Here is a 26,751-nt window from a genome sequence, read left to right on the forward strand (position 1 = left end):
TGCACTTGGATAACCTTGGATGGATTATGCTGAGCAGCTAGCCTGGAGCTTGGATGGATTATGCTGAGCAACTAGCCTGGAGGTGTGGATATCCTTAATGAATATGGACTCACCTCCGCCTTTGGTGTTCCGGTCCAGGTTACATGGCCGAAAAGTGTGGTATGAGTTATAGCCTTGTAGTGCAGGGGTGCTCTCTGGAGGCTTGAACCAGGTCCCAGTCACTGTACAGATATCGATGTTGTCCATTTTAAGTGCCTTTTGAGATTTAGACCTCTAGCATTGAGTAGCATTACCCTCAGTTTTTGCTTACCTGTTCCTGTGGGGGGGGGGGGGCAAGAGCCTTATCAGTATCCAGAATCCCAGGGGCGACAGGTGCAGGCCGTCTCTGGCAAAGCATCGTGGCCTATCAACCATGTCATCCCAAGCAGACAGATACTGGATCCCCCTAGAATGACACCAGAAGCTTAGCCAATTGTTGAAGTCAATCATTTTGTCCTTGTACTGCGGTATAATTCTGGGTGATGGCAGAATGCTGCTCAGGGCTAGAGTCGTACCTGCCTGGGCTACAAGATCGGAGAGCTCGTCCATGTCTCTTTTCATGTAGTCCAGGGAGGTACGTCTCAGGTCGTTTACACCAACATGGACAATGACAGAGTCATATTTGTACTTGTGGAGTGATCTGAGCGCATGGGTTATGTGACGGATCCTGGCACCTGACAGGCAGCTGACAGTAACCTTCTCCTTGTTTAGCCTAGTGAGTGGGACATCAGTGTGCCTGACTATAGAGTCACCTATGACTAGTGTGTTGGATACATTGTTTTGCCTTATTGGCTGTGGTTGAGTGGCACTCTGAGTCTGTGGGCTATGTGTCATTTGGGTTGTTTTGGGGGGGGGGGGTGGAAGTTGCTTGTGTTTCTGCTTTGGAGGTCTCTGTTGCTTGGGCAGATTACTATTGAGAGCCTCCGCGAATGTTTTTGTGTTTCTGTGTGTGGATTTTGGTGGTGTAGATTTAGTGAGACTATGTGATAAGTGTGGTGTGGTTCAAGTGTTTACCTTCTCCTCTTGAATGTCAAGTTCGGTCCTCGTTGAAGAAAGCTTTGCCTCCAGTTTGGCTAGATAAGTGCATCTCTTAACAGGTTGTATTGTTGGGTGGTAGGAGGAGAGAGTTGTCTGTGTACATGAGGCAGTTTCTGCATTGCCCCAAGATGCCCAGATTCATCACATAGGAGAGAACACTGGGAGATGACTCTTGGTCATCCCTGAATAAAAAACTATTTTCCTCAAGATAAGTGAGGAAAGTGAGTACAAGAGCTGTTTTTCTCAAAGCAAGTGAGAAACGTAAGTGGAAAAACTGCTTTCCTCTAAGTAATGAGGAAGGTTTAGTGATATAGTAATTAGTAGCTTATTTAGTACTTACAGCAAGTTCTGAACAAGTGCTGAGCATGAATAAGCAAATTCAAGTGCTAAATCTAAGAATTTGTATCTGCACTAGACTAATTACAGGAAAGAAACAAGTGCAAATGCAGGCTTTCAAATCAGAAAGTTGCGAGAGATGGAAAAGATTGCCCAGACGGCCAGTAATGACAATTTACTGGGCCAGAACCACTCCTTATGTGGTAGTCCAGGTTACCTATTGCTTACCACTCCCACTGACAAGCTAGAAGGCTTCCCTCCAACACAAATGCTTGGGGGGGGGGGGCTCAGAAGCTTACATAAAGTCCTGGATACAGCAAATCTGTAACTGGACTACACTAGTTACAGGAAAGGTCGGAAACAGGCTTACAGTTTTTTTTTTGTTGTTACAGAAAAGTAGCTAAAACAGCAGTGAAAACAATTCAAATGCAGTGCAAGCTAGCACACTTGAATATGTAGCAATATTAGACCAAACATAGGTGAAAAAATGCAATTAAATTAAAAATGACTAAAAACAAGTGCAGAAGGTGTGTATTAGGTAGAATGTGGTAAAGAGATGGGACTGGGGGGAATGTCCCAAATCTACAATGGGACGGGCAACTGCAAAAGCCACCAAATTTAAACAACAAACCAGAGATAGTGAGGGTGTGCTGCTGATAAAAGGTTGTATATTAAAAACCCTAGGGTCGCTAGATATTTTACCATTCCAAATGTACTCAAGAGCTTAGAAAATCCACCAGAAAGACAGTTTGTTTCAGGAGTGGGGGCATATCTCCAAAATGCAGGGATTTTTTTGGATGAACATTTAAAAAAAAGGTGATGAGAATTGAATCCCATATTAAGAATGGCAAATATTTTTGTGATACTGTAGGGGGAATGGAATGGAAGAATGATTTTTATTGGGCTGGTGTGGATGTAAGAGCACTCTACACTAGCATTAGCAATACCCAGGGTTTAGAAGCAGTACACAGGATGTTAAGGGACGGTCCCAGAACAAATTATATTCTGCCGTTAATAGTATTTTCCCTGACTCGCAACGGTCTCAAGTTTGAGAGAGACATTTTTGTACCAAAGGAAGGTACGGCCATGGGGGCATCATATGCCCCATTTTATGTTGTAATATTCATGGGTCATTTTGCAAACTTGTCTACAATACCTATTTTTTATTCTGAAAACGTAGTAATATACAAGCGATATAGTGATAATTTAATATTCTTTTGCAGGGGTAAAGTTGAGGAGTTTGATGAGTTCATGAGGGGGTTAGAGAGAAATACATGCGGTCTCAGTTTCACTTATAGAGCAAGTAGGGCAAGTATGCAATTTTTTGGATTTGGAATTATTTGTTGGTAAAGATAGGAAAATTTATTACAGGCCATTGTACAAGGAAACTGTAGCCAATAATTTTCTTTTAGCCTCAAGTATGCATCCTAGACATTTGTTAGATTCATTACCATATGGAGAATTTTTCATAATACATTTGATAAAGCAGGAGTGGATGAAGAATTTTTGAAAGTGAAAACCAAACTGTTAAGCAGAGGTTGTAGCTCAGAAGCTTTACAAAGAGCTGAGTCTAAGGTTAAAGGGTCTCACTGTGCCTTAAATTTACAAGCTCAAGACAAGAGGATGGATAGAGTATCACATGGTAGGAAGAAAGGAGATGGGGAAAATAAGATTTTCTTTGTCAATAAATTCTCTCCTTTTTCAGAGATTTTAAAGGGGCTGGTAAGAAAATTTTGGGCCATTGTTGTGGATGGAGAAGTCAATAATAGTACTTTGTTTCCAGATAAAATAATTTTTTCACATAGTAGATTTTTAAATTAAAGGGACTTGTTAAATAGAAATAAACCCATTAGCGATGGTTCTCCTACAGGTTGTTACCCATGTGGGAAATGTAAAATATGTAATTGGATTAAAATTTTAAATGGGGCAAAAATAAACAATAGGGCTTATAGCACATTCAGCACCTTTAACTGTGGCACTTGTGGGGGGGTGTATGTAATTGGATGTGGTTGTAGTGCCACCAGATGGGTGTATAGGGCAAACAAAAAGAGCAGTTAAAAAACGTATTATGGAACATTTGGGGGATATAAAGCATAACAGGAGTGATAGTCCTATGGCTCATCATTTTCATGTAGCACATGGAGGATCTGAGGCAAGCTTGTTTTACAGTGTTCTAGCCAAACCCAGTTATGTACAAGGAGATGACTTTATTGTTTATCTGTTACGTTTGGAGGCAACATTTATTATCAGTTATGAGACACTGTATGCAAGGGCATGAACTTAGAATTAAATCTTAATATGTAAAAGCTCAAAATTGTATGATGGGATAGGCTTTCATATTTTTTTGTATGGAAGTTTTTTTTATTAGTCTTATGCACATGTATTGTATGCAGGTTATACATTTTTGTACTAGTTTATGCACTAGCACTTTAAGGTTAATTGAAGGTAGTTAAAGTTTTTGTATATGAATGATTGCAAGTGGTGTAAGCAATTATCCCATGAAGGCAGTAGCCGAGGTACCAGGAGGCACCAGTAAATCTGTGGCAGTCAGTTTGGCTGTGATGTTCATCGTGTTTCACTGTTGCAGTCATTACTCTTGGGTTATCCTGCTGGCAGGCTACCCGCTGTCGGCCTGAATTCCAAAGTCCTGGTCCGGTGTCTGTTGCCGCTTCCCTGACGTCAGTGCGCCAGGGGTGTAAAAGATGCAGCCGACACCATTTTCTTCAGTCTTTCTTGCCGCGCGGTGCCCGAAGCAAAAGCAGTTCACAAGTGCCGGTCGGCTGACTCCTGAGATTTTCAAATCCGAATTTCAGAACCAAAGTCTTCATTAAAGCTAAGTACCCCGTTGGGGAAACTTTTTTTCTTGCTCCAGACCGATGTCAGAAAAAGTTAACAATTGTATTTCTTGTGGGAAGCAAATACCTCATAAGGATTTTCACTCTTACTGTATTCCTTGCCTAGGCCCTGATCACAACGTTGCTAGATTTAACCAACGCACTATTAAGCGTCGGTTCGATTTTGCATTTCATTACTTTGGCCGAAGATTTGATTATATAATGCCGTCGGAACAGCCGACGACCGGAGTTGACAAAAATCGCAAGGACAAGGCAAAGGATAGGCATCCGAGGTCCAAAATCGACGACGAGGCCTCCGTTAAGCCAGTCGCCGGTTCTCAGTGAGGTGCTTTCGCAGCACCTGGCGCCCGCTACCGCAGAGCCACAGGCCGCTTCCGACTCCCACGTGGAGCCGACTGGGCCTCTGGATTCTCAAGGTATTGGACACTCGGAAATCATTCCCTCAGATGGGTCCATAGCCGCTGAGCAGGCATCGGCTTCTGAGGGTGTCTTCAGACCTACACAGTTATATGTTACACCATCTGCAGCTTCAAAGACAAAGACTAAAGCAGCTCTTAAGACAAAGAAACAAGTACAGCATTCTCCTACTCATACTTCCATGCCTAAAAAACAGATTCTTAAAATGGCCGAAGACCTAATTACTTTGATCAGGGGTTCCCATCCCCCTCCTGATAAGAGGCCTAGGCAAGAGACAGAATATGATTCTTCTGATCAGGTTTCTATTTCCTCTGATTCCTCTTCTGAACAGGATTATTCTGTGCCTCCCTATGAGGACTCTGATGCTGAAGAATCCATTCTTTCAGCCTCTCCTCCTGAGGATTATTCTTTTGGGGAAACCCTGCATACCATGAGGGAGCATTTCCACTGGGAGAGCCAAGATTACTCTGAATCTAAGAAAAGGCTCAAAGACTTTCTGCTACTTCCTCAGCAGAGGCCCCTTGCAATTCCACCTGTTCTAGACATTGTAGATGATGTATTTTCTGAGTCCGGCCTGTCCCCTGACTCTTTACCCCCTGCACCTGCTAAGCCAGACAGATACTACAGGGTCCCAGATTCTCATAAATTCCTATATAAAAACCTCTCTGCTGACCCAGAAACTATATCTCAGGGTCCCAAATGGGTCAAAGCTTCCACTGCAAAGAACCTTGTCCCCTCTGATATGGATTCTAGGGCACTGGACAGATGGGGAAAAAAAGTTTACACTTCTGCTACCTTGGCTGTAAGGGCTTTAAATTGTCAGTTTCATATGCTTAAATATCAGTAATACTTAATGTCACTGCTTAAACAGAAAATGTTGACAAATACTGAATGTTCAGAGAACAAAGAAATGCAGGATTTATTGCATGCAGCTGAACAAGTGGGAAAGCATACTTTGCAATGTGGTTATGATTCACTGGAGGCCTCTTGCAGGGCCCGCTGTTACAGGTTCTGTTATTAGAAGACATGCTTGGTTAAAGGAACAGAATCTGCCTGATCATGTTAAAGCAAAATTATTAGATGCCCCATTACAGCATGATACTTTGTTTGGTGCTAAAGCAGAAGAGGTGTTGAAGAAAATGGAGGATAAAGTGAAATCCATGCAGACAGTTAAGGATTTCTTACAGGTACAGCCACCCAGATTTAGCAGGAACTGGCCTTCTAAAAATTGGTCCTTTCCGGTGTCAGGCAGACCACAAAGAGGCAGATACAGACTTCCCAGAGGCAGATCTCAGCCCCAAGGCTCATACAGGCCTAAACAATGGGGAGCTCCTACCTCCAAAAGCGGAGAGGACAAATCACAACCTTACAGGAAACAGTCCCAATGACTTTCCTATGCCAGATCCAAGCACTTTTCTTTTGGCAGCCCCCTTAGGGGGAAAACTAGCACTTTTTTCATCAAATTGGCAAATCGTTACCCAAGACAAATGGGTCCTGAACATAGTGTCCCAAGGCTACAGGTTCCATTTTCACACCCTACCAAGGGCAAAAGGTATGCCAGACCTGCAACACAATCAATGGGCAGAGGCACAAAAGCAAATTACAGCTGTCATGGACATGAGGGCCATTTAACAAGTACCACAACAAAAGCAGGGGCAAGGATTTTACTCCAGACTTTTCATAGTGCTCAGAAAGGACAAAACCTGGAGACCAATACTGGACCTGTCTATACTAAACACGTTTCTGGAACTTCCAAAATTCAAGATGTTGACTCTACAGCAGCTACTGCCCATGCTGGGCAAGAAGGCTTGGCTTGTAACTTTGGACCTAAAAGAGGCATACCTGCATGTCCCTATCAGACAGTCTTGCAGAAGATACCTCAGATTCATAGGTGGCTCAATGCACTACCAATTCTCTGCACTGCCCTTTGGCTTATCTACTGCACCCAGGGTCTTCACAAAATGCCTGGCACCAGTAATTGCATTTTACAAAGAGGAATTCAAATATATCCCTACTTGGACGACTGCCTTATTCAAGCAGAGAACAAAGACATTCTTCTAAAGCATCTGGCGTTTGTAAAAAGATTACTAATTTGCCTAGGGTACACAGTAAACGAAAAGAAATCAAAACTAGTACCCTCTCAAGAGATAATATTCCTGGGTGCAAGCTTAAATACAACTGCCCAGATGGCTTATCTCACGCCAGACAAACAAAAGCAACTGACTTCTTACTTCAAAAAATTGGCAACAAAGACCCAGTTATCTGCAAGGAAAATCCTGCAGGCCTTGGGTTTCATGGCATCCTGCATTCTACTAATTCCATATGGCAGACTGCATATGAGGAAACTACAATGGTATCTAAAAAGTGTTTGGACTCAGCATTGCCACAGCCTAGAGACAGTAATTACCCTCATTCCCTGCCTGCAACAGGGGTTTCGATGGTGGGCAGAGGCCTGTCACCACAACAAGGGTCTGCCATTCACTTTACCCACAGCCAGACAGACACTGACAATGGATGAATCAGATTATGTCTGGGGGGCCCATATGGCAGGAAAATGTATTCAAGGCACATGGCCTGCAAGCCAGATGCATGTTCACATCAATCAAAAAGAGATGCTAGCTGTTCAGAATGCCCTGACAGCTTTCAAGGATCTACTTCATCCAGGACAGCTACTGATAAAGACAGACAATACTACGGTCATGTGGTACATAAACAAGCCGGGAGGTACACATTCCTACCCCCTCTGCAGACAAGCAATGACCTTATGGGACACAGCATTGACTTATCAAGTTCACCTGCAAGCACAGTTCCTGCCAGCAAAAACAAATACCCTGGCAGACGAACTAAGCAGAAACCTCATGGATCCCCACGAGTGGAAACTGGAAACCCCAAGTCTTCAGCATGATAACAAGGAAATGGGGATGCCCAGACATAGATCTATTTGCCTCCCCTCACAACTGCCAATTACAGAGATTTTGCACAAGGATTTATCACAAACAAGCATGGCGAGTGGACACCCTGTCCTTCAGCTGGAAAAATCTAACAGTATATGCCTTTCCTCCACTGCCTCTACTTCCCAGGGTACCCCTAAAGGTCAGACAAGAGAAGCCAAAAATTATAATGATTGCACCAAACTGGCCACGCCAGCACTGGTACCCAATCCTAAAGAGCTTGTCTCAAGGTCCACCATGGATATTGCCTCAGACTTCTCATTTGCTGACCCAACAAAACAATCCGATCCTGTACAGCCAACTCAGGACCTTAAATCTGGCAGCATGGCGGATAATATAGCCATTCAGAACACTCCTCTTTCAAAAGCTGTGATAGATGTTATCTTGGAGGCCAGGAGGCCCAGTACCAGAAAATCTTATGCGAAAAATGGAAGAGATTCTGTGCTTGGAACCAGGAACAAGGCATTGACACGTATGTACCAAATATCCCTCAGATTTTACAATACCTAACTGAGATGCTGGACAAAGGCCTTTCTTTTTCATCAATTAAGATGCATGCCTCTGCCATTTCAGCCCATTACAATACGGAACCACCTATCTTTTCTCATCCTTTGATAAGTCAGTACCTCAGAGGGGCCAAAAACATCAGGCCTCCAAGGAGAGCACCAATTCCAGCATGGGACCTCAATTATGTCTTGGAAAAACTCACACTGCCTCCTTTTGAGACAGCCTCAACAGCGGATATAAAATTCTTATCCTGGAAAACAGCTCTGCTCCTAGCAATAACCTCTGCAAGACGAGTCTCAGAGTTACAAGCACTCATGGCTGTGGAACCTTATCATTTTTCATCCAGACAGGGTTTCTCTGTGGACAAACCCAACATTTATGCCTAAGGTGGTGTCCAGTGTGGCCCTCAACCAAACCATTCACTTGCCTACCTTTTATCCAAATCCACAGAACAAGGGTGAGAAAATTCTGCATTCTTTGGACATACACAGGCAGCTACACTTCTACTTGGACGGAACTAAAGCTTTCAGAAAGACTGAGCAACTTTTTGTCATATGCTGCAGGATCACAAGGAAAGGCTATCTCAAAATAGACTATTTCTAAATGGATAGGCCATTGCATCCATTTCTGCTATTCTCAGCATGGCAAATCAGTGCCTAAGGGCATTAGGTCTCATTCTACCAGAGCAGCAGCCACTTCAGCCGCCTTCCTCAGAGGAGTACCAACCAAAGACATCTTAGAGGCTGCAACTTGGAGTTCACTGCACACTTTTACAAAGCACTGCCACTTACCTCTTTATTCTAAATCCAGAGCAGGCTTTGCCACTGCAGTTCTGCAGGGCCTCATAGCCTCTTCTAATCCTGTTTAGCCCAGCCACCCATCCTCAGCTTTGGGATTCAACCCAAGAGTAATGACTGCAACAGTGAAACACGATGAACATAGTACAGTTGTATACCTACCATAAATGTAGATGTTCGAGTGTATTCACTGTTGCAGTCCAGGTTACCCTCCCACCGTCCCCCTTTCTTTTGCTGGGGTTTAGCTGTACTTCTCTATTCTATACAACCTATGTGATGTATTTGCTTGTAGATGAAGGAAATGTTTCTTTACTGCATGTATGTTTATTGGCATAATATATTTAGCCTACCCTTTTGGGGGCACCTTACATCTGGGGCAAGAAAAACTGAAGAAAATGGCGTCGGCTCCATTTTTTATACCCCTGGTGCACTGACGTCAGGGAAGAGGCGACAGCAACCGACGCCAGACCAGGACTTTGGAATTCAGGCCGACTGCGGGTAGCCTGCCAGCAGGATAACCCAAGAGTAATGACTGCAACAGTGAATACACTCGAACGTCTACATTTATGGTAGGTACACAACTGAACTTTTCTTAGTTTTAGTTATTTCTATGTTATTCCCCAAGCAGCAAATAACTGGACTAGACAGATAGACCTTGTATTTCACTATTTAAAATCATTCACCAGTAGAAACTAAGATAAGGATGCATTGTAAGGAAGTAAAAATGAAACACTGGCACTCTTCTTATCCATAAAAAATTTTAAGGAATGGATAGTGGAAAAGATTCAAGAATTATTTGGGAAAATAAATTTCTTCAGAAAGGATAGCCAGTGAGTGGGATAAAATGAAAGTGGAGTTTAAAAATGTGATAGAAATGTGAGAAAAAGAGTTGTGGTAAGCCAGTAATAGGAATTCTATAAAGGGTTGACAAGAGTTAAAGTATTGTGGAATAAGGGTAATGTCTCAGAAGAAGAGTTAGGAGCGCCTGCAAAGCGTTGAAGGATAAGGATGTGTTTGGATACTATGCATGAGTTTAGAAGGGTTGCTGCTAAGCACATACTTTTTTTTATAACTCCAGAACACAACAGCTTTCAGCACATTGGCTTGGACAACGGAAAGTGAAAGGAGTTGCCAAACATAGGGAATGCACAATGAGAAAAATGACATACTGTTGAGGCATTAGATGTATTTTGAAAATTTTATGACAATTTTCATAAAGCGGAGGAATGTGTAAATTATGAAAAGGCAGAAATGGAAATATTTTTGGAGGACTTAATTATGCCAAGGTTGGAAGAAGAGAAGGCTCGACAGTTAATAGCTAAGGTAGGAATAGATGCGATAAAAATGGCGATGTATAATCAATCAACAGGAAAGTCTGAAGCAACTGACAATATTTCTGTGTTAAGTTTGCAAGTTAGAAGTGGAGAAAAGTTATAAAAATCTTCAAGATTTTAAAAGTATTTTAAAATGGGGCGTTTGTAGTACCAGTATCTGGGAAGTAACCTGTGAGGGCTTTATTACCCAGAGAGAGTAAATACCTTCAGACCCAGCTTCATATAAGCCCATTTCAATTATAAACAATGATTAGAAAGTGTTTATCTGTAGTGGCTAAGGGAATGGCAAAGATGTTACCAAAATTGATATATATGGTGAAGGTATTTTATGAAGGGAAGGCAAACATTTGAAAATACCAATTGAATAATGATGCAGAGTTTAAGAACATTTCACTATTGTCTGTGGATGTTGATGAAGAGAAGGCATTCCTTAGAATCGGTTAGGATTTTATGAGTAGCACAATGGTAGCATTTATGATACAGTAATAGGGTTAATAAGGAGGATATCTGAAGGGTCAGTGACAAGAATTCATGTAGGAGGGTTGTTTTCCAGCAGGCTATGTTTGGTCATTAAAACAAAGGAACAGTGCCATTTTTCCAGTTTATTTGCTATATATTTATTTAAAACTATTAGCAAAAAAATAAGGGATTCTCAAATTGAAGTATATAACTGATATGGTAATCAAGAAATGTTAACTTTATTTGAAGATGATAACATTTTGTACTTGATCAATCTAGAGAATGACATTTCAGAGTTGTGTAACATCTTGAGACATTTTCAAGACTTTGGTTATAAAATGCAAATAAAAATAAAGGCTGTAGCAGTAAACTATGTATCCATTCATAAACTGGTTTGGCAATACAGATTTATGTTGACATGATAAGATGAAGTATTTACGTGTGTGGATTAAAAAGATGCTGTTATGGCTGCTAAGGATATGTGGGAGAGACTAAATTAGAGTGAAAATGCTTTTGGTCCCTTAAGTTTTATATACAGTTCAGACATTTTTATCAATCATAGGAGAAGTTGTAGATCATAATAATGGTCTGAAATAATTTATTTGGAAGTGGAAGAGGGCAAGAGTAAAATGGAATAAGTTGATTCTCCCCACAGAACAAGGTGATTTAAGATGACCTGATTTGAATGGATATTTTAGAGTTACATAGTTAAGACTTGCATTCAAAACACAAGCAGACATGTAAAAAGTGGAAGGGGGATTATGATGAAATGGATGGGGGTTAGAGAAATAAGGAGAGAATAGAATTTTGGATGCGGGTCTTTAAGGAGAAGAACAGCTATGCAGAAAATTATATTTATAAAGTAGCAAAGTATTCTAAAAACTACCATAACTTTGGAGAACAGAGGTATTACCAGTAGAGAAAATAGACGAGAGGGGGCTAGAATTTACTGGAGGAAATTAGCAAAGAAAGTAAGTTATTGTGAACAAATAACTAGAGAGGAAAAGGTAATAGAATGGGGTGAATTAAAGCAGAAACTTGGTTGGGGAGGTTAGAGACTGCCTTCCCTACCAGGGGTTTTATAACCGTGTACAGGCAAAAAAGGGATAGAAGCATATTAAATGAAATATCAGCTCTGGTGAAGTTTCTAATTGGATCTAAACAGAAAGTGCTGTGAAAAAAGAGAATTAGTATGACATATAAATGTTGCATAGCAGCTATAGGAATATGCTTTAGAGGAGGTTAGAAAGATTGGGAAAAGAGAATGTAAAAGCAGTTTACAAGCAAACAATGTAAGGATATCTATGTGACTGCTAGTATTCCATCAAAATCTAGAATGTTTGGGATTTTTGCATAGTTATTTTTTTATCCTAAGCTGACTTCAGAAAAAAATGTATTTGGGTAGATAGCAAATGATGGATGTGTAATTGGAAAGAAGAGAGAATGAGGAAATGTTTGGGAGAATGTGTCAAGTTGTCAGATTTAAAAAAAAAAAATTCTCCTACAGACTACTTTGTTTGAAATCTTGGGGTAGTAAATACTTGTAATAGAGGAAAATATTATTTTGTGTTGAGATATGAGAACTGAATTGCCTAGACATTCATAGTAGGACCTTCCTATGCTTAATGCAGTTGGCTGAGGAAAAAAAAAAAATAGAAAATCGAAATTAAAATATAAACCAGCTGTAACCAGTAAACAAAGAATATTGTACAGGAGATAAAAGAACTGGAAGTAAGATCTTTAGAAAATGAAAGGAGGAAATTGCACAGAAATCAGTGGAATCTGTGGGAACAATAACAGTGGAATAATGTTTAAAAATAGTAGAGAGGTTAAAGGGAAAGCAGCAGGACTAAGGTAATTTATGCAATGTTGGAGTGAATGAAAAAGATTGAAAATAATGCATATGTACTGCGTGAAAATGGCAATGGAAATATTACTTTGGTTTGTTTCCTTTCCTTTTCTTTTGCAGGTATTTGTACTAGTCATTCATCACAATATGATTATTAAAGTTTAAAAAAAGAAGAGGAACATTTGCAGAGCAGTAAAATGAAAATAAGGAGAACATAAGTGACTATTTGGATAATATGCATGAGTTTAGGAAAGTAGTGGTTAAACAGTTGTTTTATGACAATAATGCCTTAGTATAGAAAACTGTAGTGCATGGACTTGGGCAGCAGAAAGTTGTAAGATTAAAACTTAAGGACCTAACTAGGATTCCTGAAGAAGTGGTGTTTTAGCAATTTTATGAAAGATTATATAGCGCAGAAGAGTAAGAAAATGAGGAAAGACAGATGGAAGCATTTTTGTAAGATTTAGAAATTCAGAAGTTTGGTGAGGCAGTGACTCAGCATTTAAAAGTCAGTATCATTAAAGGAGAAATAAATGTAATGTAAAATCGAGCAACAAGATCATCTGCTGCAATAGATGGAATGCCTATAGTGATTTGGAAGTTAAGAGGAAAGAGTTTACTTATAATTTGGAAAACATTGCTTAGTAGTGTTCTGAAAGGTCTAGAGATGGGATCCTGCATTGTGGAAAAAAACAATGATGGTAGTATTACTGAAGTTAGGCAAGGACCTTGCATCATAGAAGTTAGTGAAGTCTAAATCATGACTGCAGAGTTTGTCTGTATCAGCTAGCAGAAATTTTACTAAAACTGGTAGATACACATCAGTGTGATTTTGGGAAGGGAGACTAACATTTGACAATATTAATAGAACAATGATTCTTGGGGAATGGTAATATATAAAAAAAGTCGTTATTGATTAGTGTGTATACAGAGAAAAAGCATTTGATAGAGTTTGCTGTGGATTCATGAGCAGGGCAATGCTAGCCTTTGTGTTCTCAAACAGTAAATGAGGAGAATTTATGTCGGATAGGAGGAGAAAATAAAGGTGTGGTTGAGCCCTTTCTGATGGATAGAATTTGAATACAGAAATTAGGCAGGGATGTTCCATTTACCCTCTTTATTTGCAATGTATTTGGAGTCTGTAGATAAAAAGACAAGGAATCTGCAAACTGAGGGGTATAATTGATGTTCAAGAGAAACTAGCTCTGTTTCCAGATAATATTGTCTTATATTTGACAGGTTCTGAATCTGGGATCAGGGTGCTGTGGGATATTTTAAGACAGTTTCAAGTATTTTTCAGATACAAGTAAATGAAGGTAATGTACAGGAATATCCTTTGTTTTATGTGCCCACCCAATAATTACAGTAAACTCTCACTAAACCAGCACCCATTGGGATTGGTAGATGCAGGTTAAGTGTAGTTTCCAGTTGCTTGAGAGATGCTTTGAGATTTTTGATTGGCTTGTATGCCGGCATACAAGACAATCAAAAATCAAAAAGCGGAGCCACTTCTACTCAATGCGGAACAGTGCCTGCAGTGACAAGGTAACTCATCACTTGTTAAAGGGTTAATTCTTTCCTTTGTACAGCAGCTGCTGTGCACACCTCCCCCCGGTAGGAACTTCATCAAGAAACAGTAACTCCCGCTGGCTATTAGCATTCACTTTACACTTTGACAGGACAGTGAGTGACCTCAGTCAGCCATTCAGGGAAAATATTTTTGTCTTGAAGAATTCAGAAAGGAAAACATTTTCTCCCTTAAAGTGAGTAGTAGTCATTTTTAAAGGATTACCTTGAGATGAAAATAGAGTCCTGCATTTACTGTCATAGTGTGCACTTTATTCAGCCCTCATTTATGGCGAGTGCTTTTCTTATCTTGCTTTCATAGGTTGGTACTAGGCTATCTGCCTGAAGGCATTTATAAGCCTAGCCAGAATGTGTTGGCTTTCGTCGCCCCCTTAGATTAGTTCCCTGTGCCTCTGTCCAGCAGAGCCACTGAAGTGATCCCCGAGGTAAACTTTCTGTTTCCCATCCTTGTCAAGGCTTCTTTTGAAGAGTGTTAGCGAGGAGCTCTGCCTAATGTAGATTGGGATCTTGTTCCAAAGCATGGAAAGTCTCTGGGACAGGAATCTATCCCTCCAGCATGTCCTATTTATTATTGTGGTGAGGTTTAGATCCCTAGAGCGTGTGGCTCGAGGGGATAAGGTTTTCTTTAGGTGGAGCATTTCCATCAATTCTGGGTTGGACATGGTCTTGTATGTCAGGCAGAGATCACCTCTGAGTAGGCGGTATGCAACCGAGTACAACTGGAGTTTCTTCAGTCGAGCTGCATAGGGCATCTGTTTGAGGCCAGTGATCCTCTTGGTGAGGTACTTCTGTGGTCTTTCCAGCTGTTGCAGGTGTCTTGTAAGGTACATCCCAAATGGGGCGTTGTACTCTATGATGGGTCTGATGAGTGATGAGTAGAGGGGCACAATGACCTCTTTTGATATTATGTAAACTAACTTTAGTGCCTGTCATCTATGCTGAGAGCATTTCTAGGATTCGGACTTAAATCTACAGGAAAACGTTCATCATCTTCCACAGGGCTATGTATGAATCTCCTTTTCAGCTTCCTTACTCTTAATCATTCTTTTAATCAGGCCCATCTACTTTGTGTTCTCTACTTCCAAATAATGGAAGGAGGCTTTTATGTTATCTTAGATGCTCAGTAATAGCGGTGGTTAGGCCTCTACTCCACTTATCTATTAACACTGACTAGCTTATTGCTTGCTTTAGAAGGAGAAAAGAGACCATTACATTTTACTAAGAAAAAAATAAACATGTTTTCCAGGTGTTTGCTATACTAAGTCATGTATTAAAAGTACTGCAAGCCCCTTTTTACAGTACAGGAACAGGTTACCACTGATTTGCTTACATCATGGGCTTGTTTTAGGGCTGTGTCTGACATTATTTGTTGTACAGCCATGCAGGCGACTCTTCATAAGTTTTCCATACTTCATTCTCTGGAGGTAACCTCCAGTGACAAAGTCTCATTTTAAAGAGCAGTCTTGATCCTTGTAGTTATTCCCTCTGCCTGTGACCTTCTGTGGATGCCTATTTCACAACTGTCCTATCCATTATTTGCTGCTAAAGTCTTTTTGAGGTCCAGTTGTAGATGTGTGTGTGTGTATTTTTTTTTCTTTCCTTCTCACATTTGGAGAGTGACGTCTAGGTATTTCTGTTCAATAATATTTCTTTATCTCCTTCTGTGTCTCATTCTAGCTGGAGAGAACGGTAATGGGATCCTGTAATTACAAGTTGTGTTGTACTTCCATATATTGTTTACCTATTTGAATTCTCTCAAAGACTGCGTGGAAAGCATGCTGTGCTACAAACAGACATTGTGTCCGTAGTCCTAGTGGTTGTTTCCAATTGCATGGATAAATTTGCTGATTTGAAATGTACTACATATCTATTTTGTGTAGATGTTTGATGCAAGTTGTAAAGGTAGTAAAAGGGATTCCACTGCAGGAAAATACAGTCTGTCTGAAAGAAGACAGTTACACCTTATTTTTTCATTTTAGGATTTGTCAGAAGAACCATTGGCCGGATCACAAAACTCAGTGCAGACCTGAAAATATTGGTTATCCATTTGTAATAAGTATCCCAGAATCTCGACTCACTTTCTTCCGTCTTACACAGCTCCTTGAAGAGTATTCTAGGTATGTGCTTTCCTTGTTTGGTGATGCTTAGGATGTCGAGCCCTGTACTTCTTTGAGGAAGAAAAATGATATCCTGAAAACTCTTACAATGTGTTTTTTTGCTGTTTCTGGTCATCAGCCAAATCCCCTCTCTCGTGCTAGGATTGGTAGCTTTAAAAAGTTTAATATTAATATGTGTGTGTTCATCTTACCATAATTATAGTATAATATGTAGACTTGTAAGATATTGTTGGGTTCCCAAAGTAACGTATTTTTGACTGAAAAGTGACTGCAGTGTAGTATGTACTCTGCTCTAATACAAATAACTGTTTATTTTATCAGAATTAAAACTCTCCTTGTTACCGTTTATTTCCTGTTACGTATAGTCTTTAATTCAGTGTATCGGAATGGGTGATTTACTCTGCAAATGTTGGTCTTTTAACAATTTTTTTGAGCAGTCATTGTAGCCTCCACAAGCCAGTGAAAGTTTTGTGCCACCAAATGTACTAATGTGGAACTGGTGCCAGTATGAAGGCAACGCTGGCTATAACATGTTTTATTTTTCATTGATTGAAACTCATTTGCTTTACTGTGCATTCAACTTGAAACTTAAGTCATCAGTGTTTCTGACATAAATTGTCCAACTTGATAAGTACCGTGGTCCTGTTTATTTTTTTCTAATCTTTAATGACTCCTTTTATGCAGTGAAAATTGTCTTTTCTTTATTCCCCATAGCTGTTAAATCATTTACTTGGATTATTCTCATGTTTCTGTAACTAATTGTAGTTATCCTGCTGAAAAATATGATCTAAAGTAAGCTGTGCATTGCTTCTTCTACCTTTTGGCGATATTCAGAGCATGGTTCATAGGTTCATAGATTAGCACTGGAATGTACTGGAAGCTTCAATCATATGTAACAAACTGGTTGAATCTTCAACTCTAAAATAAACCATTTTTGCAGAGAAGAAAGAACCCCACACTGTTATTACTGGTGACTTTACCCTCCACACCCCCTTACTTACATATAAAATAACTCTTATCATTGCACAACCATTTACAGAAAAAATGGTTTCACTGCAAGCAAACAAATGTAAATTGTACAATAAGTGAGTTTGATCACAAAAAGCAGTCGGACATTTCCAAACTGTGGAAATGAAATTGGCGAGTATAGACTTGCCTGCTGTGCATATTTACTAGTTGCAGGAAACCTCTGGATGTGATCACCTCCAAAGATGTCTTGGAACTCAGCCTTTCTATGGTAAGGGTATTTGTTTTATTTTGTCTTTGTTGACTGGGAAAGTCTGACTGGGCAAAGCTTGCTTACAGTGGAAGACTGGGGAAAAAGCCCCAGGAGATGCTTTTAAGATACTTAACGATAACAAATTTACCAAGGTGCATTACATAGATAGTTCTTAAGGCATCTAGATGTAAACAGATAATTGTTCTGTAGTGACACTATACAAGTGTGGTGACATTGTACATGATAAACTTAAAGAATAAAGCAGTATGCAAACAGTACATGTGCAGTATACAAACAGTACATGTGCAGTATATGTGACAAGCAGTTGTTTAATATGACTTCTAATCCCCGGGTAAGGAAGGTTACAGTATAGATGTTAAGAATAAGGAAAATTGAGGTAAGGAGTGTTGACCATTAGCAAGTAGGTAAGCAATAGTTGCAGCTAGAAGGGAGAAAGAGGCATTATATAGCTGATGAATCAAGGATAGTGGAGGTAAGAATACTAGGGTACTTACTGACATAGAACCTATTTATAGTATTTGAATGAGATGGATAAAGTGAGAAGAAAGAAACTGAAATATAAGTGGTGATTAGGATAAGAAGGTAATTGAGGAGCAGTGGTAGAAAAGTATGCTGTGTAGGAGGAGATAGAAGCTATAGAGGGATATGGGGTATAGGCCGACGAAAACTGAGTTACTCAGGTGAGGGTTAAGATGTATGAGCTGACCAAGGAAAATGGACTTTCCAGTGAGGAGCATGTCCACAAGTATGTGTGGTTTAGGTGTAGTTTTAGTAAGGGTTTGAAAGAGGAAAGTTTTGTTGTCTATATTAGGTGTGCTGGGATCATGTTCCAGAGTTTAGGTACATAGTGGAAGTATAATAAGTCACCTGATGAGTTATTAGACTTTTGCTATGATTACTAAGGGTTTAATTGGTCGAATGAAGATCTTTACTTGGTGTGTAGTGCTGCAGGCTATCTTTTAGTGGTGGACATTTTTCTGGTGTATGTATAAAAGTGGGTGCAGTAATATATATGTTACATAGTTAGTTAGCTCAAGCCAGTTTAGTCACTTCAGGACTATACAAAGATGAGTTCTATATGTAGAGCTGGCAGCATGTTTGGCTCCTTCATTGTAACATGCACTGAAGATATATTTATCTGTAGTATTTAGGCTTGTATGTATAGGTGAGGCATATAGTAGGGATAGAAGAAGGTAGATGGATGCTAGCATTTGTCTTGCATTATCTGTCAGGTAGTGTTTGGCTGTATAGCAGAAGAGTTTCTGGTGTGTTTTTTTTTGTTGTGGCTTACAGTATGTATTTTTCACATTTCAGGTTATTTTCAATTAGGATGTCCAGAAGTTTAGCTTGGGTGAATTTTCAATTTTTGTACTGCTGAATGAGGCTGTTTCAACAGTGTGTATTTCATTTTGGTATTGTTCAAGAGTGAGGAGCATAATGTTTTTTTTGTAATTTATTTATTTATTTAAAACTAGATTTGCATCTTTTAACCATGTATCATAGGTTCATAGGTTCATAGGTTCATAGGTTTATACTAGGCTATCTGCCCTAAGGCATTTATAAGCCTAGCCCAAATTATTGTGGCTTACGCCACCCCTTATATGAAAAAATACTGTGCCCATTAGTTTGTTGTGCCTCTGTCCAGCAGTGACCCAGAGATGATTCCCGGGGTAAACCTACGATCTCCCATCCACAGGTCTAGATTTCTCTTGAACAGAGTCAGCGAGGTGCTCTGCCTCACATGGACCGGGATTTTATTCCACAGCATAGGGAGTCTCTGAGTGATAAATCTATCCCTCCAGCACGTCCTATTTATATCCGTGCTAAGGTTTAAGTCGCTTGCTCTAGTGGTTTTGGTGGATTTGGATTTTTGAGGTGGAGCATGTCCATTAATTCCGGGTTGGACATGGCCTTGTATGTCAGGCACATGTCACCTCTGAGCAGACGGTATGCGACTGAATAGAGCTGGAGTTTCTTCAATCTGGCAGCATATGACAGATTTTGGAGTCCCTTTATCCTTTTGGTGAGGAACTTTTGGGGTCTCTCCAATTGCTGCAGATGTCGGGTGAGATACATCCCGAATGGGGCATTGTACTCGATCATTGGTCTGATAAGTGAAGAGTACAGGGAACAATGACCTCACTAGATCTGGATGTGAATCCCTTCATGATCAGGTGGGCAATGTAGAAGGTCTTTCTAACCACTTTAGCAATGTGAGTGTCAAAAGAAAGGCCACTGTCAACCTGGGTCCCCAGGTCCCTGATAACCTCTTCTGTGCTTAGTGGATTGCCACCTATATGGTAGCTTGGGGTTACCTTGTTTTTCCCGAAGGGTATGACTATACATTTTTGGCGTTTAACTTCAGGCCATGGCTCTGGCACCAGCTATCTGTTTCCGTGAGTCCCTTCTGAAGGATATCAGTGTCCGATGCACTTTCCACTATGGCGCCCAGTTTGCAGTCATCTGCAAACTTTGTCAGCCAAAGTCCTCCCATGTTGGCCTGTACTTCTGAGAAGTAGATGCCAAACAATAGGGGCCAAGGACCGAGCCCTGTGGGACACCACTTGTGACCGGCTTGGAGTCCGACACAGCGCCAGCAACTCTAACCCTGTGGGTTCTGTCCTTAAGCCAGTTTGCAACCCATCTTGTGACATATGGGTTTACATTTAAGCTGGTAAGTTTTTCTACAATACCCGAGTGGGGTATTGTGTCGAAAGCCTTTGCAAGGTCAAGGTAGGCTGTATGGACTGCCTTTCCCTCATCAATGGCCTTGGTGACTATTTCAAGAAGTCGACCAAGTTCAAAAGGCATGATCTTCCCTTGACAAAGCCAAACTGGGTCGGGTCCAATGTCTGCAAGTCCCCTATATCTTTGTTTATGAGCTCCATTATGATCCTCTCCATAGCTTTGCAGACTAGACTTGTTAAGCTTATGGGCGGTAATTACCAGGGTCCGTGAGGCGCCACCTTTGTGGAGTGGGACCACAGTTGCCGTCACGCCACTCCTTGGGCACGTATCCTGTGGTAAGGCTGAGATTAAACAGCTGCCTTATGTGCGGGTTTAATTCCTCATTTAGCTCGTGTAGCACACAGCCGGGGACACCATCCGGTCCCATTGATGCTGTGTTTTTAGCTTTAGAGAGAGCAGCTTTCACCTGCGCATTTGAGATGTCCGGGAGGCTACACTCGGCTGGGATAGTTATCTCTCCTTTAGGGGAGAGGGGTGAAGTTTGCACTGAACCTGTCTGCCAGTATGTTGGCAATGTCTGTGGGTTCAGTGATTTTTGTATCATTTTGGACTAATTCTGAGCATATCTGTGAGTTTCCACCCAGGTTCCTAACATAGCTGAAAAAGGCCTTATGATTGTCCTTTGAATCCATGGCAATTTTTCTCTCAAAATTGGCCTTAGTTGATTTTATGAGTGCTCGTATTTTTTACTAATAATGATCAGGGTGACTTCCCTTTATGGATTTTGTTCTATCATGTAATAGCTTTCTCCTCTTATTGTAAAGTTTGTTAATGGCTGGGGTCCACCAGACTGGACGTTTGCCCTTTGTGGAAAGAGTCTTGGTTTTATTTGGGATTGCCTGATCCATGCAGTCCTGGAGGTGTTCATAGAAGGCATTTGTAAGGGCTTCCAGCTTGGGTTGTGGTTTCCTCTGACTCAGGGGCCTTGAAGGATACCACACCAGTCTTGAGTAGTGTGAAGTTTGCTTTAGAGAAGTTCTTCACTATGGTCTTTTGTTTGGGGTGGGGGCGGATGTGGATTTCCAGTGAGATTAGTTTATGATCAGATCTCACCAATGAGGGATATACTTCCGGTGTGGAGCATTTTGTCCCCATGTTTGTGACAATGAGATCTAGTATATTTTCTCCTCTCGTGGGAACAGTGACTAGCTGTTCCATGGCATTTGAATTTATGAACTCCAGGAACCGTTGGGCTAGAAAGTTAGGGCTTGAGTAATGTTCCCAGTCTATATTCGGGTAGTTGAAGTCACCCAATATGATGGTGTTTGGAGATACATTTATACCCTCCAGTGTCTTCAGGAAGGCTGTGTGGGGTTCCTGAGTTTGAGAGGGTGGCCTGTAGCATGCTACAATTTGTAGAGCAGTTTTGCCTATTGTTAGTTGCACCTGGATGGTTTCCGAAGCTTCATGCGTTGCCACCAACCTGGAGGTGTGAGTATCCTTTATGAATATGGATACACCCCCTCCTTTTGTGGAGCAGGGAAAGAATTTTGAGTGATGTCCTGAAGTGTTGTAGGGATGAGACTACTCCCAGGGTTGATTTGTCAGTATGTTGAATTAGGCATGCAATGTGCTTGACATTATGTAGTTTATAACAATGATGAATAAGAAGGGGCCTAATATAGATGTTATGGGATGCTGGCAGGTGAAAGAAGTAGGAGATGATGTTCTTCGTATTTCAATGTTGCATTCATTACATTTGGGTTATCTGCCTGCAGGTAGCCCTCAGCCGGCCTGAATACCAGAGTCTTGGATTCCTGCGTCGGATGCTGTCCCTTCTTGCATGACGTCAGGTCGTCGGGGGGGGGGGGCATGCAGCCAACGCCATTACATCAGTCTTTCTTGCCATGTGGTGCCCAAAGCAGAAGCAGTTCACAAGTGCCGGTCACCCGACTCCTGAAATTTTCATTTTTGAGTTTCCGAACCAAAGTCTTCGAAAAAAAGTTAAGTACCCCATCGGGGATCCTTTTTCTTGCTCTTAACCGATGTCAGTAAAAGTTAACAATAGTCTTACTTGTGGAAAGCAAATACCTCATAAAGATTTTCATTCGTACTGCATTCCTTACTTAGGCCCAGACCACGACGTCCCTCGCTGTCGGTTTTGTGCCTTATTCAACCCCCAAACTGTTTGTTGTCTGTATAGTTTTGCAGCAGATTATTTTGGTACTCAGTTTAAATATCCAAAAATGGCTTCGGTAAGCCATCTGACTACCGATATTCCGAAAAAACATAAGGATAAAGACAGAGACAGACCGCATAGCTCCAAAACTTCCGATGACATTTCTGTTAAGCTATTCGCCAGTTCGCCGGTGCTCAGTGAGGTGCTTTCGCAGTCCCTGATACCTGCTACTTCAGATTTGCAGGACTTTACTGAGACCCATTCGGAGTCCGGTATGCCACGAGATGCTTCTTCGACTATGGAACCTGTGGATGTCTCTACCTTGGATGGGTCTGGAGCCGCTGTGCAGGCACCGGCTTCTGAAGGTGTATTCAGGCCTACAGATTTGCTTTTTAAACCGATGCCATCTTCTTCATCAAGGCCTAAAACTTAACCCACACCTAGAAAACCGACGTCCAAACTGCACGGTCAGGCCCATATGCCTAAAAAACAAATGCTTAGAATGGCTGAAGACCTTATTACTTTAATTAGGGGAAGCCAGCCTTTCCCCTCTGAGAGACCTAGAACTGATTTTCCTTCTGATTCTTCTGATCAGGATTCTGAAATTTCTGTTCCTTCCGATTACCAGGATTTGCCCTTATGTCCCTGTGAGGATTCTGATGCAGAGGATTCCATTCCCTCTGCTTCCCCACATTCTTAGGGAGCATTTCCACTGGGAAAGCCAGGATTACTCTGACTCCAAAAAGAGGCTTAGGGAATTCTTACTCCTCTTTCAACACAGGCCTTTATCTATTCCTCCTGTTCTGGACATTGTAGATGATGCTTTCTTCGAATCTAGCTTAGCCCCAGACACTGTACTTCCAGCTCCCAGAAAACCTGACAGGTATTACAGAGTACCTGACTCTCACAAGTTCATCTTCCAGAATCCTACTGCGGATCCAGAGACCATTTCCCAAGGACCAAAGGGTATTCAGGCTACTGCTGCCAAAAACCCTACCCCCTCTGATAGAGATTCCAAGGCCTTGGACAGATGGGGTAAGAAGGTATACACTTCTGCTACTTTGGCCGTTAGACCTTAAATTGCCAGTTTCATATGTTAAATTATGAGCAGCATATTATGGGACTAAGTAAACAGAAAATGATGTTAATTTCTGACTGCGCTGAACATAAAGAATTACAGGATTTAATGCATTCTGCTGAACAAGTTGGTAAACATACTTTGCAATGTAGTTTTGACTCTTTAGAAGCATCTTGCAGGGCTGCTGTCACTGGGTCTGTACTTATAAGGCATGCTTGGCTTAAGGAGCAAAACTTGCCTGATCATGTTACAGCTAAATTACTGGATGCTCCCTTAAACCAAGACCGCCTGTTTGGCAACAGGGCAGAATAAGTCCTTAAACAGATGAAGGAAAAAACTAAGTCTATGCAAACTGTTACATTTCCTGCAAATACAGCCTCCTAGATTTAGTAGGCATTGGCCTTCCAAGAATTGGCCCTTTCCCAGTCTCTTCCAGGCCTTCTCAGTCCAAACCCAGGAACAGCAGACCACCTAGGTTACAGTCTCAGGCTGCACACAGGCCTAAGCAGTGGGGGAGGGGGGCTCCCACTTCCAAAGCTGGAAGTAGTAAGACACCCTCCTATGGAAACATGTCACAATGACGTGACCTTAACCCTTCCAAGCCCTGCTCAACTGCCTGCTCCCTTAGGAGGAAAGCTCACTCTGCATGCAAAAAAACTGGGAACTCATTACCTGGACAAATGGGTTTTAAATATAGTTTTCCAAGGATACAGCTTCCACTTCCACACCTTACCAACCCCAAACGGTTGGCCAGACCTACCCCCAAATCAGTGGGCAGAAGCTCAACAGCAGGTTCTCTCTCTTCTAAGTATCAGGGCTATTCAACCTGTCCCAGCAGAAGAAAGGGGCAAGTTTTTTACTCAAGACTTTTCCTGGTACCTAGAAAAGACAGCTCCTGGCATCCTATCCTGGACCTCTCTATTCTAAGCACCTTTTTGGTAATCCCAAAATTCAGAATGCTAACACTTCAACTGCTGCTTCCTGTGCTAGGCAAAGATGCCTGGTTGGCAACTTTAGACTTCAAAGGAAGCTTACCTACACCTTCCAATAAGGGAAAATACCTACACTTCAGAGTAGGTTCCATGCAATATCAGTTATCTGCACTTCCCTTTGGCTTATTTACTGCGCCCAGGGTATTCACAAAGTGTCTAGCTCCAGACATTGCATTTTGCAGGCAGAGAAATATTCAAATATACCCATACCTGGATGATTGTCTAATTCAGGCAGAAAGCCAGGACATGCTATTAAAATATTTGGCATTTGTAAAGAAACTTCTAAACTTGCTGGGGTACACCATAAACGAAAAGTAGTCTCATATGGTACTCTGCCAACAGATTGTATTCTTGGGAGCAAGCTTGAACACAACTTTCCAGATGGTATACCTCATGCTAGAGAAACAAGTTTATTTGACAGTCTACTTCAAACTACTGGCCACAAAGACCCAGCTATCTGCAAGGAAAATTTTGCAAACCCTGGGGTTCATGGCCTCTTGGATTCTACTAATTCCATATGCAAGACTGCATATGAGGAAACTACAATGGTATCTAAAATGCCTATGGTGTCAATATTCTCAGGACCTGAAATCAATGATTCATATCATTCATTGTATAAAGACAGAGTTCCTTTGGTGGGCAGAGGCCTGCCACCTCAACAAGGGGCTCCCTTTCAATCTATCCCCTGCCGCCCAAACCCTGACTACAGACACATCAGACTATGCATGGGGGGTTCACTTGGCAGGGCAGTGCATTCAGGGCAAATGGAACCAGAGTTAGATGCACCTGCATATCAACCAAAAAGAGATGTTAGCTGTACAGAATTCCCTGACAGCCTTCAAGGACCACATCCTTCCAGGACAGTTATTGGTAAAGACAGACAACACCACAGATGTTCATCGTGTGACACTGCTGCAGTCATTACACTTGGGTTATCCTGCCGTCAGGCGGTTCCCCAGCCGGCCTGAGTTCCAAAGTCCTGGTCCGGCGTCGGTTGCTGTCACCTCCTCCCTGACGTCAGTGCGACAGGGGTATATAAGATGCAGCCGACGCCATTTTCTTCAGTCTTTCTTGCCGCGCGGTGCCCAAAGCAAAAGCAGTTCGCAAGTGCCGGTCGGCCTACTCCTGAGATTTTCATTCCGAATCCAGAACCGAAGTCTTCTACAAAGCTAAGTACCCCATTGGGGAAACGTTTTCTTGCCTCACACCGATGTCAGTAAAAGTTAATAACTGTATTTCTTGTGGGAAGCAAATACCTCATAAGGATTTCCATTCTTATTGTATTCCATGCCTAGGCCCAGACCGTGACGTTACTGGTTGTCGGTTTTGTGCTAGGTTTAACAAGCGCACTATTAAATGTCGGTTTGATTTTGCCCGACATTACTTTGGCAGAAAAGTTAATTATACCATGCCGTCGGAACTTCCGACGACCGGTATTCATAAAAAGCGCAAAGACAAGGACAGGCATCCGAGGCCCAAAACTGACGAGGAAGCCTCTTCTAGGCCAGTCACCTATTCTCCGGTTTTCAGTGAGGCGCCTTCGCAGCCCTGACGACCGCTTCTGCAGAACCACAGGCCACCCCCGACCCCCACGTGGAGATGGCTGGGCCTTCGGATGCATTAGCTTTTCAGCAGACAGAAACCGATCCTGCAGAGGAATCCGGAGTACCTGAGCTACCCGCAGCTTCAGAGGGGGTCTTCAGACCTGCTCAGCTAAGCATTAAACCCTCTTCTAAGTCAAAGCCTCCTTTAAAAACTAAGAAACAAGTACAGCATTCTCCAGGACAGGCCTCCATGCCTAAGAAACAAATGCTCAAAATGGCCGAAGACCTAATCACTCTGATCAGGGGTTCCCATCCCCCACCTGATAAAAGGCCTAGACAGGATGCAGATTATGATTCATCCGACCAGGGGTCCATTTCCTCTGATGCATCCTCAGACCTGGGATATTCTTTACCCCCTTATGAGGATTCTGATGCTGAGGAATCTATTCCATCAGCCTCTCCGCCTGAGGACTACTCCTTTGGGGAAACCTTACATACCATGAGGGAGCATTTCCATTGGGAAGGTCAGGATTATTCAGAATCCAAGAAAAGGCTCAGAGACTTCCTATTATTACCTCAACACAGACCCCTGGCTATTCCGCCAGTGCTAGATATTGTGGATGATGTGTACACTGAATCCAGCTTAAATCCTGATTCCTTACCTCCAGCTCCACTTAAACCAGACAGATATTACAGAGTCCCTGACTCACACAAATTTCTGTATAAAAGCCCTGTTGCTGATCC

The 26,751-nt window shown here is 41.7% G+C and overlaps 1 protein-coding gene across 1 annotated transcript in view; it reads left to right on the top strand.

The window, feature by feature from the left end:
* USP19 (ubiquitin specific peptidase 19) overlaps positions 1-26,751 on the top strand; it is a 3,461,697-nt gene that overhangs the window by 2,199,041 nt on the left and 1,235,905 nt on the right. The window contains exon 17 of the mRNA XM_044078491.1: positions 16,149-16,286. Coding sequence (XP_043934426.1) covers positions 16,149-16,286 — 138 coding nt within the window. The remainder of the gene's footprint in view (positions 1-16,148; positions 16,287-26,751) is intronic.

The sequence above is a fragment of the Protopterus annectens genome, chromosome 7.part1 (assembly GCF_019279795.1).
Source record: "Protopterus annectens isolate FY-2018-M chromosome 7.part1, PAN1.0, whole genome shotgun sequence".
In the NCBI taxonomy this organism is placed as follows: domain Eukaryota; kingdom Metazoa; phylum Chordata; order Ceratodontiformes; family Protopteridae; genus Protopterus; species Protopterus annectens.